Source organism: Nylanderia fulva, unplaced genomic scaffold (genome assembly GCF_048542155.1).
Source record: "Nylanderia fulva isolate GAGA-0341 unplaced genomic scaffold, ASM4854215v1 Scaffold2, whole genome shotgun sequence".
NCBI classification, from domain to species: Eukaryota; Metazoa; Arthropoda; class Insecta; order Hymenoptera; family Formicidae; genus Nylanderia; species Nylanderia fulva.
Window position 1 is genome coordinate 2,260,231 of NW_028190263.1, and position 18,168 is coordinate 2,278,398.

The window sequence follows — 18,168 nt, forward strand, 5'->3', positions numbered from 1 at the left end:
CATTTGATTTTCTAACGACAATAGTTATATTAAGACCATGCATTATCGCAAATGGAAAATTGTAAATGTAATTTTAGACTCAAAAAGCAACGAATCAACAAAGAAATATAGTCGTAATCATCTGTTAAAATATGTTATATTATGGATTAATTCGTGAAATACTGTTATTATAATGAACTATAATAAGTGTTGTTTAAATTTTATCTAAAAAAAATTATCATTGTACTTTAAAACTTTTACTTGATCGTAATTAAAAAAAAACAAGCTAATACTGTGAAATTACTGTGCCTCATATATTAAATGCATCTTCTATACTGCGTTTTTCTCATCTTCTATACTGCATTTTTGTAACGAGAAAATATCCATATTATAAAAATATGTAAGCATAAAAATTGCAAATCTGTATTTGAGAAACGGAAGAATGTAAGTGCAAAATGTAAAATGAGAATTTACCTTTGATGCGTACGTCGTGTATCTCATTGCAGGCAAGTCGTGATGCATCGTTCACAGCATCGTCCACTTTGCCGTCTTCTTCAGCTTGTTTAACTTCTTGAGTTCGATGTCCATCGATCTTCTCCTCGACTTTCCTCGCGCGAGTACTTTGTGCCAGTCGAATGTGCGTTCAAAAGGCGTGCTCTTTAATTTGGCCAGAGTCTCGGCTTGTACTTCCAGAAAATTGTATATAATTTCTTCCTCCGGGTCGGCAAAAACGTCCTTTTAAACGAAAAGAACAATTAGTATCTAATGTCATGTCGCATCATTAATTTATAATTAAATATACGATATTTTATGCATTATACGAAATTTTCATGTAACACGATCTTTGAACAAAACATCTTGGTAAAAATATAATAATGTAAAAATATAAAAAATATTAATATTAATAATTTGGTGAAATATCGATCAGTTTAAATTACCTTGCAATTTTTGTTTTTATCTCTAAATAAAATATATAAGCAATGTATTCTCCTTAAAGATAGAGGGACTTATTTTGATTAGTGGAATTTGTAATGTAATTTCCAAATTATTGTATAATTATCTATGCAGATGATTTATCACACATAATTCACGCTTTCCATTTTTATATATTATTTAATTCGAGCTTGCGCTTTTACTAGCAATAAGTATTTACGTAGTAGAAGTTTGCATTAATTATTTGGGAAGGAGATATCTGCGCAAGATTAATTGATTTCCTTGACGTACTTCTTTTCGAAAAGCGGTTTCCTTCTTAATGAACTCGTCGATCGTTAAGCGTCTATCGGTCGCGGAGACTGGCAAAGGGGGCAGCAAAGTTTCTCTGCGCTCCTGATGCTGCTCCGGGAAGAGGAATACGACAGCTTCCTCAAAGATCCTATCCTGTAGATTCAGGATCTCCCGTATCTTGCGCTTCTTTGTCCTTTCCTCCTGTCGCAATCTGAGAACGGGCGCGCGCTGCCTCTCGAGAACGTCCTTCCTCAACCCTTTTTTCTCCAGGATCAGTCGTTGCATGCGCTTTACTTCCATTGACATCCATCGTTCCTTGGCTTCTTCAAGGAACTGCCAGGGTTTCCGGCGCTATGAATAGCACAAAATTAATTTAATAGAATAAGGGAGAGAGAGAAAGAGACAAATTAGTTTCCTTTATCGCTCGAAATGTGTTCAACTAAATATATATATCACCGAGAATTCACGGGGGATACTATTATTCACGCGACTATAAACGTTCGATCGAGTCTCGGTTGTGTGTTCATGTTCAGCGCAGATTGCCGCCCGGAGCGTGTTATGTGTGAATAAAAGACGAAAGTCATTGAATTATTTATCGACATGTAGCATGTCAAGTCATACTGTGGTCCTCGTAGATGTTGTTGCGCCAACCGTTGCTTCGATCGTGTCGACTTTAATCCGCTCCTCGGCCTCTATACGTTTTTTCACCTCTGCCATCTCGCCCAGTTTTTTCTTCATCTCGATATTCTCAGGATTTGTTTCGCACCACGTTTCCTGCCAGGCTTTAAACTCGCTTATCTGATTGTACGTAGAAATAGAAAATCGTTTATGAATATAGAAGAAATTTTATTACAAATGTTGAGACAGTAGAGTTTACAGCGAATCACTATAAAAAAAATAACAGAACAAAGATCTTTTTTTACGATCATGAATTCCATTCAAATCGGATATATCTTTGTTTTACAAAAATGTGAAGTTTTATGATTTTTTCGCGTGGAGATTTAAATATGTTTTGTGTTCTCGTATTGTTATATCAAATGGATTAGAAAATATTACTTACACATCCATAGTTTGCAATTAATAAAAAATTGATTTCACAATATCTGCTACAACATAATTATATTTGAAAATTTGTACGACTATACTAAAGTCAGTATATCATTTTTAAGCAATGTGTATATATGCAATTTTTCCTTCTATTGTCCATAAAATCTATATTTGCTTTTTGAAAGATAAATCTTTCAAAGATATCTTTGCTCAGATCGATTGATATCACTTGCTGCTCCCGTTTTACGATCTTACCCTTTGAACCTGTCGATCAATGAATTTTTTCATCCATTCGACGTCGCTCACGTCATACGTCAGTAAGACACGTGGTGCTGTAAACATTCTTAGAGAACCATTAAAATCGCAAAACCCGATACATTGTGGTTCGAGCGGCAGCTCGTGCGTGTAAATGCCAGTAATTATCCGTCCGGACAAACTTTGCACGAAACTCGGCTCGTGGCTCTTGACTATCAAATCCCAGATTTCTATAGTACCATCCATTCTTCCCAGAATCAAAACGGTCGGACGCAAAATTCCCCAAGAACATGCTGTATATCTATATTTTGTAAAAAGTGACAATAGAGATGACAGTCGCACTCTTCGGCGTAATTAATAAATATATATCTTTTATTTTATATATCTTTTATTTTATATATCTTTTATTTTGTTGTAATAATTATATTGCATTGGAAAGCTGATTTATGAGACTTTGAAGCTTTAGATGAAAAGATAAATGTTTGAATTACAAGAGTATCAGTTCGATAATGACTCTTGGGATCATATATACATAGCCATCGAAAATAGTTTACATTAACAGACTAGCAATGGTACGCGAGCGCGTTGTAAGTTATGATCGTATTGTCCTATGCAGATCATATCGAAAGTTCGATTCGTCGAAAACTATGCGCGGAACGTGAAACGCGAACGAGCTCGTGCCGGGCAATACGAAACGCTATGTCGCAATTATAATACGCTGTATATATTGTTGCAATTTATCGTGCAAGAAGAGAAGAGGAGAAGAGGGATTGCTTGTTATTTTTATTGTTAATAAAATACTTGTCACGCGCAGCGTTTATTTATATATATATATTAATAACAAGGTTTCGCTTATCTCTTCCGGAAAATAATTTCTCGGTGATATCTCATTTGTCAGTGATCGAATTCTTTCTCTATCTCTCTCTTTTGCATTTCGTCTACTAATAACACACTTTCCTCTTCGTATACACGACGAAAACCGCTTAGCGCCCGAGTTAGTTTACTTTGACGCGGAAGCAAAAGTGTCCGAAGTTTGCTTTACTCCGCCAAGTTACTCTGCTTACCTGACGTTGGACTTCTTCCAAACGAGCGGTTCACCGAAATCATCCCTCCATACGGCGAAGATCTTGCCGCCTATCGTGACCACCACTTGATGATAATAATTAGATCTAACCGTGTGCGTCACCGGTCCGTCGTGCATCCTCTTTATCCAGAGCCATTGTGCCGTTTCACGATTCACGCTCACGTCGGTGGCGAATTCGTAACCGGTCCATGTTATGCAACCGAAATCACCTGTTATTATAATTCGTATTTAAATGCTGTTTTCTGCTATTAATATTATTGAATAAAATCGATCTTACTTAGGTGGATTTTGAGCGCAATCAATAGTATGTTTAATTAATGGGATTTAAATTGCATTAATATTAATGAACTCGAATATAATCGTGTCTCTGGATATAAATGCGATAGAGAAAATCGAATGACCATATCTAAGGGAATATTATACGAGATCGCTCACCTTCGACGGTTCCGACGAGCATCTTTGGCTTCATGATGAAGTCCGGCTTCTCGATTACAGGTCTATAGTACTTTCTAATTGTGATGTCCCTTGAAACCGGGAACGGTTCAACTTGATCCTTACGAAACTTCGGATTGTACATGCTGAGCGTCGTTATCACGAGTTGCCGGCTCTCGTCCGGATATTGAATCACAAGGATGTAATCGGGCTTCAAGATGCGATCGAGAATCTTAAAGGGCGACTCGGTCCGCGTCATCGATTTCTGGATATCCGCTTGTGCTTTTTTCCTTCGTCTGTGACGAACTTGTCGAATGTCTTTCTCCGAAGGTCGCCACCTAGTATAGGACATTATTATTATCTGTATTATTATATATAGGACATTATATGTGTTCTTTATCGAGAATAAAATATATTTTAACGTTATCTAATCTTCGAAATAACATTAAAATGCAAGTAACTTAGAAAAGTATAGTGCCTATTTTTTTAACACGATATATGTGTCTTATCGTCAAGTATCTTGTATAAAAGATGAAGTTTTCATCAAGTTTTAATCAATGGGCTACAATCTAAATTTATTATAAGATTTTTATTAATGTTTTATTCAGGTGGAAAAGATTCATCTCCGTCAGCTCAATTTTAAGCTATATTCCTTTTCCTCAGTAAAGCGTTGAGAATAGGATGTAACATCGTAAATATCGTACCAATTTCGTAGCAAGCGAGGAAACAGTTCACTAGTGTGCGAGCGTCTACATAGCTATTGTGGCACAACCGAAACGAAGAGCGACTCTGCTTCGCACCCCAATGGACACGCACAGAGAACGACGAGGGCAAGGAGGTAGTTGACAGGTTCTGAGGACGGTACTTCGAACGGTAAAGGACGCGGGAAGGATTAGGAGCGAGAGCTGAATATCGATCAACGATTATAGAGGAATGGTCTATCCATTTTCGGACCATATAAACGCCAACTTTGGAGGAATCACGGAGGAGCAGCAGCGAGTCAAGTCGCAGAACCATTACGGTTCCGCAGACCGGGGGAGTTTCTCGGGCAGGATGGGGCACGTGGGATGGGGATGAAAGGCGGAAGGCGAATCGTCGTCTCGCGTCCGGAGAGAAGGACTCGAAAGGCAAGTCGAACGGTGGCGGTGTTCGCTCTTTAACGTTTAGCTTGCGACAAGTTTCGCCCTCGTGGAACATTCAAAGTCGCTAACTTCCAGTCTCGGGAGATACGAGAGCCCTTCCCGTGGTTACCAATTGCTGGTCGCCTCACGCTAGTCGTGTTCTTGCATTTTTTAAGGAAAACGACATGACATTTTCGCCTGGGCGGCGATACCAGAAGGTCACAAAGGTGAAGGATAAAGAAAATAATCTTCTTTTTAACACGGTCTTGGAAATATATCTTAAATATTTTATATTTTTATAGTGTTTCGCGAGTCGAGCAGCGTTGTAGTTTGTAGTTAAATTTATTCAATAAATTAATATTGATTCAATGTGACTGTCTCATATATTTTTAATTTTTAACCAATCCAATTTTAATCAATTCTTAATTGATAAAACTATTTGAGCAACGTGACAAGAATATTCATATTTTTTCCAATTTTGGTAGGATTATTAATATTTGTAATCTTCTTATATATAGATTTTAAAAATAAATAAATATTAAAATATATTTCTTGTAGCAGTTAAAAATAATACATGTAAGTTCATAAATGTATAAAAATTTTTCTCTTTTATAAAAGTGTTAATAAGATCTTTTCTAAAAAGTCCATAAATTTTGAAATACAATAGCTGCTACTTTTTTCATTGATAATAGAAAGTAAAAAACTTCATCTTTATTATTATAAAAGAATCCTATATTATATTTATAGAAAATTGTTGACATGCAATACTAATTTTTCCATTTATATATGCCACAAGAAAAGCGTCATTATTTAATGCATACTTAAAATATGCACACATTTATATATGCATATATATCTGTTAAAAAATTTCTTTTAATTATAATTATATAATTTAATTATCATTTAATTATCAATTATAATTATTTTACTCTATATCTGACTCTCCAAAAATTTTTTTTCTATTAATAGTTTTAGATTTAGTAACAATTTAAGAAAAAATGCATTATATTTTAAGATAAATTAATTACTATTTCATTAATTGAACATATAAAAGTATTTAAATTAAATACGACATATTGATTTTAATACAACGTGTTTTGACTTAAATTTTTATATATGTTCAATTAACAAAATAATAATTAGTTGAACGACTTTGTTCAAGCTAACAACATTTTTTCTCTCAGTGTATTAAATAACAAATCATTTTATGAACTAACTATTTGATTAAACCCTTGATTGGTTGGGATTGCACTTACTTAAGATCCCAGAAGGCGATCGTGCCATCCTCGCTGGCAGTTACGAACTGACAACTCAGATCGTTCAAGGACGCGTTATTCGGCAAGGACGAAATTCGGCCGTTTTTATCGATCTTGTGATACGAGGGCATCCAGATTACCTGGGTGATGCCCGCCTTCTGGCTGTACTTGAGCGAGGACATCGCCACTGGGCCGATCAGCGACGTTACCGTTATCTCGTGCATCCACGTCATCAGGCTCCTTATCGCGATGTTGTACTTTGTTTGAGCGCCCGTTTGCGCTATCACCGACTCCACTCGCTCCATTTTGCCAGGAATGTGCCAAATGGCGATCTACTATAACAATACAAATAGATTTTAATGCTGTCTTTCTTTATCGCACTTTTTAGATTTATATATATTCATATAATGCAATGTTAAATATACAAATTAATATCTCTAATAAAAGCAATTAATAATTTTTTTAAGTGGCAACAATAAACGTGGGTTATGTGATAATCATGTGACTTTGCGCCGCTCTGTTATCTTTTCTTAAAATTATTTCAACGAGGTTAGTAGTTCTATTAATATCTTAAATGAAGATTTTTAATAAGACGTTGCATTTCTCTAAAGAACTTTGCCGCGCGATTTGCGAAGTTAAACGGCTTACCTACCTGACAGAATTTCGAAATCGTTGCTCATTTCGTGTAACAAATTGCCGCGCCGCTTCGCATTCTCGTCGTTCTTATACCTCTCCCAGACGATAATCATATGTTATATACATTCGTAGAAACAAAAATGCGTGAGTTTATTTTAATTCATGCCTATCGATATTTGTCCAATCGATATTTATCGATCGATATTTACTCTTATATTAGAGACTTATATACCTAGAGATGCTATAATATAAGAAATAGAAAATAGTCTTCTTTCTTTCTTTCTCTCTTTCTATTAACGAACATTAGAACAAGGAAAAGTGTATAGATGACATCTCTATGTATATATTGCTCTATGGTATCGATTGATATTTATCGTTTTACATGCATTTCGTTGTTCTATATGTATATGTGTATGTTCCATTATTTCATCGTTTTATCATTTGCGACCTCTCTTTATAACACACGCGCTTGCGGTGAATTTTATAGTTTGTCAAAAGCGAATATCGAGCGTGACACGAAATTCGATATACTATAAACCAATAAATTTTGATTCAATATATTATTAGACAATCTACATATTTTAATAAACTTGAATAACGAAAGCGCGCGCTAATTCTCAGTTTCATATTAATACTTTTAATACCTTAGAACTTGCCAAAAATACATTTTTTCTAATATTAGTATTATTTTTCCTCAGGTTAGTTTTATTTTTTTTAATATTAATTTTTAATATTAGTTAATTGAAAAAAAGAAAAGTCATTGCAATAATTCTAAGTTTAACCGCAAACCGTAAAATTGTCAAACGACTTGGTTGTGATTTTTAAAGAAACTATACTAGATTCTTGGTTAAATATTTCGCAGCGCTAGAGATATTTTCGCGCGAACGCGCCTAGATGAACGCGTCACGTGACGCGTGACGTACGCGTCACGTGATTGAAGTTTGAAATCGCTCACTTCACGTTGTATGATGTCGCGAGCGTGAAGCACAGTGAACGCTCGCGGAGAGTTTCTGCATGGTTTTTACTTATTCCGAGCGCATATTGTACGCAAATAAATGTCGGTAGTGTCGAAACGAGTGACGGGCGATCGACATACATATTAATTGCGGCGCGCACGCCGCGTGATTAACGTGTATTACAATATTCATAATCGATGCGTTCGTTGCTTCGCGCTTCGTCTTCCGATACGCAGTGTTCGCTCGAGTGAGAGTCTCCGAGTGCATCTAATATCCGAAGTAACCAGAGACATCGTGACAGGAGAAGCAGCGAGACAGCCACGACGAATTAACAAGGACAGGTGATATGCATGCTTACTACAATATATTTGCGTCATTCGCGTCCGCCACGAATACTCGGGGTTCTTTTTTATGTTGATAAAAATGGTGGCATATTACGCGAGTCGAGTGGCGCGATTGCGCGATGCGTTTTTCGATATTCACTTGATCGTCGATCTGATTGCAGGCCGTCGAAGGACTTTGTTTACGAATATGCGTCTCTCGTGAAGCGAACGCGAACGAATTGAGGGACCATAGCGATAAGAGATTAATCAAGACAAGGGATTGTTGCACGTCTACATATATTGGTAAGTGTTTATTCACGCTAATTGCTATCAAATATTACTTCTCAAATTCTTCTCTCTCTATACCTGTTAGTTCTATTATTGTATTATTAAACAATATTTATAAATATGTATATGTATATCTGTATTTTTTTTGTTTTTTTGAAATTTTATTATCAAACATATATGGAAAAAATATTTTATTATTTGTAATAGAAAATATTTTTTTATCATCATTGCATATATGTATGTTTAACAATAAGTATATCTACGTAGTAAAACACATTTGATAAAACCAATAAACCTTGATTTCATAATTAAATTATTTGATATAACAGCAAAATCTATTTTGTAGAAATATTTTGTTAAATAAATTTCTTCATAAAAATATAAATTTACTACTAAAATGAGGTATATAACTCTAACAAATATTATTATTTTAGTGAAACAATTTAGGTTATTTAAATAATTCTTTTTTAGTATATTTAAATATAATTTGTAACAAAATTATTCTCTTCTATCAAATAAAATTAATATTTTTAATAAATTTTTTTCTTTATAAGTTTTTAATATATAAATTAAAATTTATATAATAATTTATATAAATATTTATATAATAACTAATGACATTTATATGACGGCATGTGTTATTATGTACTGTTTATGAGAAAATTTTTATTCTCGGTCTATTTCAGATAAGAAAAGAAAAAAATATCTATAGTAAAAAATAGAATATCTTGAGAGAGAAGAATTTGAAAAATTTTTTAAATATATTTTGTGTACTTGATTTAATTTACCTGGCCGTTTTTACAACCGCCTACGATAATACTGCCATCGAGAGGGCAGACAGCAATAGACGTTACTTCTCGCGTACATTCAAGGATCAATTTAGGCGATAAACAGTCAGTGAACGACCATATTAATATTCGATTATTGCCCTCGCAAGCCAGGAATACCTGGAAAAAAATACTATGTTAAATAAATTATACAATATTTATATATTATGCTGCGTGTGCGTTTATACACTGAAAAAAGTTAACTTGACTAAATTGTTCAACTAATTATTATTTCGTTAACTGAATATATATAAGTATTTAAATTAAAATATGTTATATTAGATTTAATATATTGTATTTAATTTAAATACTTCTATATATTCAATTAACAAAACTAATTAGTTGAACGATTTAATTAAATTAACAATTTTTTTCTCAGTGTATGAATTAAAAAAAATACATTTTGCATTAGCACATACACACAATATTTTTTTTAAAATTAAGTCAATGTAGAGCAATTCTAGAAGCAATTATATAGGCGCACATAAATTCAAGAAAAAATATACGACGATTAATAAACCTCATCATAAGTTTTTGGTCCGATCAGATATTCGCCCTTGGAATGTTGCGTGTAAGTAGCTATCGCTGTTCCGGTCCAAAACGGATGCCAGCAGAAATCATTGATAACTTTGTCCGCAATGATTTTTCCATCATAATAGCTCTGATGTTCCGCGTAACCTATCGGTACTGGTGCCTGTGTATCTTTCTCATTGCGTACCAGATTTGCATGATCGTTTGTATATATATCCCAAGTGGAATTTATTAAAATCTGAAATCGGCAAAATATATATAGACATATCAGAAATGTAATTAATTGCTAATTTCACATTGAAAAAAAGTTATTAACTTGACTAAATTGATCAAATAAATACTATTTTTTAAATTGAACTTATATAGAAGTATTTAAATCAAATACACACACATGTTATGTTAGATTTAATATGTTGTATTTAATTTAAATATTTCTATGTTCAGTTAATAAAATAGTATTTAGTTGAACGATTTAGTCAAGTTGATAACTTTTTTTTCAATGCATTAGAAACTCCAACTTTAAACAAATTTTAAATATTTTAATTTTTATTAACTTATCTCTTAATTAAATTACGTTTTATGCAATAAAGTTTCGCATTATATTTAAAATCTTATAAAAAATCGAGAAATATTATTTATAATATATTACTTGGTCGCACATATCGTCGGTATAACGTTCCAGAAAATCTTTCAAGGACTCTATCTTGTCCTCCGGATAAGTAGACAAATCGACTGTCTCGTATTCATACAGATATTGATACCAGGAATTGACAGGTATCGATGGCGTCGTTTGTGCTTCGTTGTGCTGTACAATTGGCATCACTTGTGTGGGCCTGCTTACCAATTTACGCCATATATTTTCAAATTCTTGCTGGTACGGCAGTAACTCGATATATCCATCTCTCTGATCATCCGCTTTCCTGTCCGTCATATTTATCGGCATATTCAGCAAATCGGCTGTAGACGACACCTAATAATAATTAAATAACAAAGAGGTATCGTTATCGTACGATTTACGAACATCTCGCAAGTATGATCAAATAAATAATGCTAGTATCGCGGAATTTATGAACTACTTCTTGCACTCGATCGAAAACAAGATAAAATGATTAATAAATAATTTATTACAATTTATGAATTTACTGCTATTATTGTCGACCATAGCAGTATTTATAGGCCGGGTTAGTAGAAATTTACGATAATCGCTTTAATACCGTGGCTTGGAGTTAACATATTACACGAGCTATCAATACCCATGTTTCGCACACACGCGTCACGCATTAGTTAGGGTGTGTTGTGTTGCGTGCTGTCGGAAGGTAATAGAAATTTTCAAAAATTCTCCGTATGTTACATGATGCGAATTTGAATTCGGTAGAAGATATGCAAATCGCGAAAGTTCGAGCGAAAAGTAAAGTGAAAAGTCGCAAGTCGACGTTAGCGTAAAGATATTCGTTAAGATCTTGTGACATTTTTGTAGTTTGCTCCAACATACATATATTCGATAACTTAGCATTTAAAAATTATACTTCCATTTTTATTCATTTTTAATTTAATAATATTATTTTATAATTGTACAATAGTATTTTTTTCAATCCTGTTTTTGAACATTTGACAAAAATTAATCCAAGCATGTACCTGTTAATTTTTTTCATAATCTTAAAAATAATTTTTTCAAGTTCTTAAAATACTAATTAATGAATTAAATAATGCAGTAATGCCTAATTTTAGGCATTATTGCTTTATTTAATCCTTTAATTATTTGTTAAAATATTTATCAATTAGCTTTATAAAAATGTAATTGAAAATGTTTTAGATTAATTTTTTATTTGGAAATAGCAGATTGTGATCAGATTACGGTTCTTTAATGTTACAAAAATCGGGACTGTACTTGATATTCAAGAATTAGAATTTTATGATTTTTTAAAGCAAACTATAATTTTTTTAATGTTATGCAAACCTCGATCTCAAATAGCGGCCTCGTATTTTTAACGACATAAGCGTCGACCTCGGCACCGCTTCCTAAATCGTGCCATCGACCGAGGGGTTTGTAGATTGCGTATCTTACGCGATTCTCATGATCCTCTCTTTGAGTTTGTATAGACTTCACTATTGCATCTCTACTTTCTTTGGTGAGAATAATGTAGAATTGACCCTCTTCAGAAAGAGATGGTGCGTAGCCGATGAGAATTTGCTCGTCAGGAAATGCTTCAATCTCGTCTTTTACCGGTAGGAAGTCGCTGCTCTCGGAATGCAGATCTATATTATCCTCAATGACATCCTTCCTAACGTATACCCATGGATATTCTGTGGTGACGTTTTCGCCGATGACACAGCCGACGATCTTCTGCGTCAGCGGCGACAAATCGATTCTCGCTATTCCCGACATTCCCTGACATAAAATTACAAATGTAATTTAATAATGATATTTTTCATTTTCTTTTTAAAGACTTGTTTTTTTATAGAAATTACAAAGAGATGTGAAAAAAGTCTGAACGCTCGATATAAATATAATAAAAGTTTTATTATATTAGAGATATATCTAGAATTAGTAAATAAACTTTTTATTAATTCTTCATGAAATTTTACGTTTGTAGATAACAATTTAATTAAAGGTAATATATTTCGAAAATAGAATAAACTGCTTTTAAGATAATAATATTCACCATCGACACGGAATATCGAATTTCCTTCTTTGGTTCTGCAGCTATCTGTGCTGTGTCAAATTTCCAAATGTCGTTTACTGATGGTCCAGACGTAGCAAGATCGTAAATAGTTCTTCGTCTACTCATCGGGTCATCCATTTCTATATTAATTTTCTTTTTTGCCTCCTTCTCCCAATTTTGCATGGCTTTTATATACAATTAGAGGATCATTAAATGTATAAAGTAATTCAATTTTTTATAAGATAAGGAGTAATTAAACATATATACACATCAATATATTACAATTTTGAATTTGAACACGCACGCGTGTTCTCTATTTACATTAAATAAATTAACAATGTTGTTATATCATTGTTAATTTATTTAAAATATTAAAAGCTTTTTGATTGCTGATGTTTAAAATAACGGGAATTGATGAGACTAATAAAGATAGTTAGTCATTATATTTTAAAGAGTTATTTAAATGCAACAACCGACATATTTATCGAATTCGCATGATTCATATATACATTTAAATAAACCAAAATCAATAATCTCTTTTATTATCCAAACTCGCTGCTTTAAATCGCATCATTCATATTTGAACGTATTTATGGTCGACTAAGTTTATACGTTTCATTGTTAACACAGTACGTACTTCCACTCGACACGCGTATCCGATACGCATCATCAATCTTCGTTCGGTACATAATTTTAACCCATTCGTTACAAAGTTTCAATATTGGTATATTCGACATTATCGACATTCTTCTTGGCAATGCAGCGTGTTGTATACTTTCAACAGCGTACATATTTTCATTAAAGAATATATGTTTTTAAATAAATAGAGCATGTATAATATGTTAATATTATACATAAACAAATTAAAAAAGCAGCAGTTTTTTATTTTTTGTATTTAATTTATTATAAATATCGGAAAAAAGCAATAATCGAAAATAAATAAATTGACATATAATCCGATGATTCTAAGAGAGATATCATTAATGGCACAGATATATTATAAAATATATATTCATTAAAATTATCGTTAGGGTCACGTGTCAGATTAGCTCAAGAATTATAACCTACGCAATATCTCTTCTATTTCTTCCCATTTTCTCTCCTCGTAAGGTTCTTGTTTTTCCGAGTCAAAAAATTGTTCCGCTTCGAAAAAATCATCATCATATCTGTATTTCTGCTCGGTATCGTTCTCTTGAAACTTTTCATCTTTCGATATTTCCTCCGTATTTTCTTCGTATACTTCTTCGTCCATGATGTAAATTGCTTGTTCGATTATTTTATGTTTCCAAGATCAAGACGTCGATGAATTATGCGCGATTGACGTATGAAGATACAATTACACATGAATTTGTATGCGCATACATACATATGTAATGCGCGTTCGAATCGATCGATGTAACGCGACAAACGAAAGATAAAAGAAATCTTTACGTCCAATTCGTATCGCGAATTGATTCATCCCGCGCCTCCCAGTGTAACAATTTTTTAATCCGAACTGTATAACGTCGGTAACAGGACTGACGATACATGTCGAGGCTTAACGAAATTTTGAGTCGGATACATTTGCAGTTTGATTGAACATTGAAATCTCGGGTTTCATCGTCAGGCCGCCGCGCCGTCCATCGCGAAGTGGATAGATGTTTCGGAATATCAATTTTTCCCTCGAAATACGTGTACACGCGGCGACGAGGGCGATTTAATTGTTTTTATATCAGGCGAATGAAACGGCTCGCTCGTGCACTTAACCCATTTCGCAAATTCGATATACCGCCGGCATTGTCAGCGCTGACGAAACGTTTTGTAATCCAATGAGTGATTTAATTACGCAGTGACCAATTTGTCGTTTAAACGCGATGTATCACCAATTGATAATATTGGATTGACCAGTTTATCTATTATAGAGATTATACTAGACGTATTTATTAATGCATTAATAAGCAATACATAATTGCATACTGAATGAAAGAGAAAGTATAATTAATATATTATATATATAATTATATGCGAATAAGTATACTTTGTTATTAGCATTTATCGTATATTTTTCAAATGCGACGAAAAATAAAATAAAATAATTTTTTCTTTGCAATTATTTGAATTATAAAACTGCAATTGTGTCGTTGAACTAGATCGCTAGTATTATTGGAATTGTAATTAAAAGGTTTCCATCAAATGGCTGTTTAAATGCAATTATCGGTAGTATAAAATGTTATTTATTTGTCGAAGCAAAGTTTTATTTGTCAAATGTAATAAATCGCAATATAAATGTAATATATATGCAATATTTCCTCTTTCCCAATTAATATAATCTTATATAACGGAATTTGGGAAAATATGTTTTTTTTTTTTTACATTAAACGATATAATTAACGTTAATCAATAGCTTGTAATATTTCTATAGCAAATGTTTCGTCATTGCGCCAATAATATATTACAAAAAATACATGTTATTCATACGTTCGGTAAAATAAATGCAAAAAAACAGATACGAAGCCTGGGTGTGTATCGTCGAAAATATTAAAGCGATGTTAAATTTTCCGTTTAGCGAAATTTATAACTTATCCTTCGCGATATGGCAGCGAGATAAACTTACATGTACTTTGCATATATCTTAAAAATTCCCTGCCGTTATAACGTTACGGTTGCGTAGAGAGGGTCGCTTTACGCTAAATACAGGGCAAATATTTATTCAAGATTATGGCAACGCTAGATTACGATATGACTTTATCCTACGTGCACATGCAATGTAGTATATTTTCGTCGCATATACATATATGTTTATGTATGCACATATACACATGTGTGCGATTCTAGCCAAAGAAAGGAGGCCTACGGCTATTTAATCTCATCCCCTACAACGACATTTGTCTCAGCTTAGTGAATATTTATCAAACAGACACAAATCAAATATAAGAAGACATGCAAATAAGGTAGAATAATGTAAATCATTAAAAACATTGAGAATTATGAAGTAAAAAATTGAATGAGATTATAAGAGTAAATTAATGCAAATGTAGATTAGTAGTACATTTTGACAATTAAAATATATATCCGTGTGTAAAATGTGCGACATGTAATGTACGATGTTGCGCACTCTTCATATATTATCTTATATAGCACAATACTTTTGATTTTAAAATTTTTATTAGAAGCACAATAAATATTATTTTTGTTTTTATATTCTTATTTCTTCTTGTCGTACAATTGTTTCCTTTGAAAATATATTTTACATTTGTTTTACTATCTTTCATTCTTTATTTCTTATAAGTCGTAAAAAAGTGTCTCTCTCCTCTCTTTTAGCTTTTTTAAAGAACCTTCAGTTAACGTAGCCTGAATGTCGCGCAAAGCGAAATATTGCGTGAGCTTACGGGTTACTATTTCACAACTTTTTATACATTTAAGAGATTCTTTATACATACTATCCTTATTTATTCGTCATAAAACGCGCGTATTACATTGTAAGGCGAATCAACTTGGCGAAAAACTTGAACTGTATACATGCTCTGTCAATCCGTTACCGTCAGATATCAGGGCGATGCTGATGTATATATTAAGTATGACCTGCTCAATCAATCGCAAAAATTTCAATTACATTATTATAGGGTAATTAGATTCTAAAGTAAACGTTTTATATGCGTTTCGGTGGTATTTTCAACGTTTGGATAGTGGGTCCGGTAATCGGCGATTCGCGCACGCTCGTTGGAAAAATAGATTCCGGCGTTTAGACAATTTGGCTTCGCGGCCGGGCGATTAATCAATTGCAAATATATACCGTGTAGATTGGAAATACACGCTGCCTATTTCCTGTTTAATCGAATCAAATTGAGATGGTATTTTCCCTGTGTCCGGTCTCCCCATTTATCGGGCCGAAATGTCGAGTGGTGCTTTCCTCCCCGCCCAACGTAGAACGTAAACGACCCAAAATACGCTCACTGACGATTAATCGATCAAAGGGAACACCACGGAAAGTTTTCGCGAAAAAGAACATAGAACAATATCGGGTGGAATAATCATTTCTTTTTATTCTTCTGATATGTACATTACAGCTTCTATTAATTTGCGAAATCTGGTTTCGCGATAATTTTTTTCCATAAAAACACAAGATATGATCTTATCATTTTTAAATCGCGTCATAGTTCATTTCTTGTTCTATGTGCTCGAATTTTTTGTATCTTCATTTTTATCATGTATTCTCTCTGCCGTTAAATTGTTCTCTTCTAGCAAAAGAGTTGAAGATAATTTATTCACGGTGAAATGGTGTAAGTAGACCGACGCAAAAGTTTAAGTGGCATTTTTTTCACGGAAATGCAAAGAATTTCATTGCAAACAGATGTTAAAATATATCCGGAATCCTTGCGCGTGGCGCGTTTACTGTCGCGTTTTATTTCGAAAATTTAGAATAGAGCTTTTTTAAGTCCCGCCGGACGGAACTTTTATGCTGCTTTTGCAGTAGTCGACACGGCAACGACGAGCATTCTATCGTTTTAGCTTTTATTCCGCATACTCGCTCGCTCGCTCGTTCGCTCGTTCGCGCGAGCTCGAAGCTCCCTGTGGATATAGAGAATCGCGTGGACAAACGCGCGACCCACACAAGCGACACATTGAAAATATTGGGTTGTTTTTAACGCCGCCGTTCATTCTGGCAACATGAATTTTTACGACGATTTGACAGCTGCGAGATTTTCATATGAAAGGATCTTCCATCGAGTCCACGTCGAGAAAATTATTTGAGAAATAAAATTTATACTTCCGCTCTGAATTTTCGGAATAAGCATTGACAGCTCGTAGACGATATTAGCATGCTCGTTGACTTATATATAAAGAATATTTAGCAAGTTAATTTCTAATTTTTATGGTATAAAAGTCATATATAGATACTCCGAAAAAAGTTACAAATAAATTATAAATATAAATACTATAAATTATAAATTATAAAATTTTAATAGTTTATATATATATAAACGCCAGTTAGTATTTATATGTGTGTAGTTTAAACTATAATATTAATATTAATATTAATATTATTATGCATCAAATATAAAGTTCGGCATGTCCAATAATAATTTTTTTGAAATAATGGTTAATTTGAACTATAATTTAGATTTTTTATTTGTATGTTACAGAAACGTGAAATTCGGGAGTGCCGTTAAAAGTATCGTGCGTACGAGTGCGGGAGTGTCGTTAAAAGTATTGCGCGTACAAGTGTGGGAGTGTCGTTAAAAGTATCGCGCGTATTAGTGAACGGCCCTCAACCTGAGAGGAGGAGGAGGCCTAGGAGAGGCATCAGGCACTGACGGAACAACTCTAAGGTAAATATATATATCATTATTTGTATATTAATTATTATAAATCACATTAATTCAGTTCATTTATTTGAATAATTAAAACAAATTTAGAGATATTATATAAATTTTTAAGAAATTACATAAATATTTATATAAATTCTATAAAAAATTTCTACTTAAAAAAAGGTTTTTCTTTTAAATTTATAAAACTTACTTTATATTTATATATAATTTATTATTGTTATGCTTCAAATATAAATT

General features: G+C 33.1%; 1 protein-coding gene across 1 annotated transcript; it reads right to left on the reverse strand.

The window, feature by feature from the left end:
* Positions 1 to 332: 332 nt before the first annotated feature.
* On the reverse strand, positions 333 to 13,874 carry LOC114945323 (dynein axonemal intermediate chain 3). Its single transcript, XM_029321472.2, is given in 15 exon segments — positions 333 to 337; positions 454 to 525; positions 528 to 714; positions 1,204 to 1,554; positions 1,825 to 2,001; positions 2,506 to 2,806; positions 3,570 to 3,798; positions 4,025 to 4,359; positions 6,399 to 6,730; positions 9,390 to 9,548; positions 9,949 to 10,197; positions 10,609 to 10,929; positions 11,917 to 12,348; positions 12,623 to 12,807; positions 13,691 to 13,874. Coding segments are annotated over 15 exon segments (3,519 nt in total).
* Between the last annotated feature and the right edge of the window lie 4,294 nt (positions 13,875 to 18,168).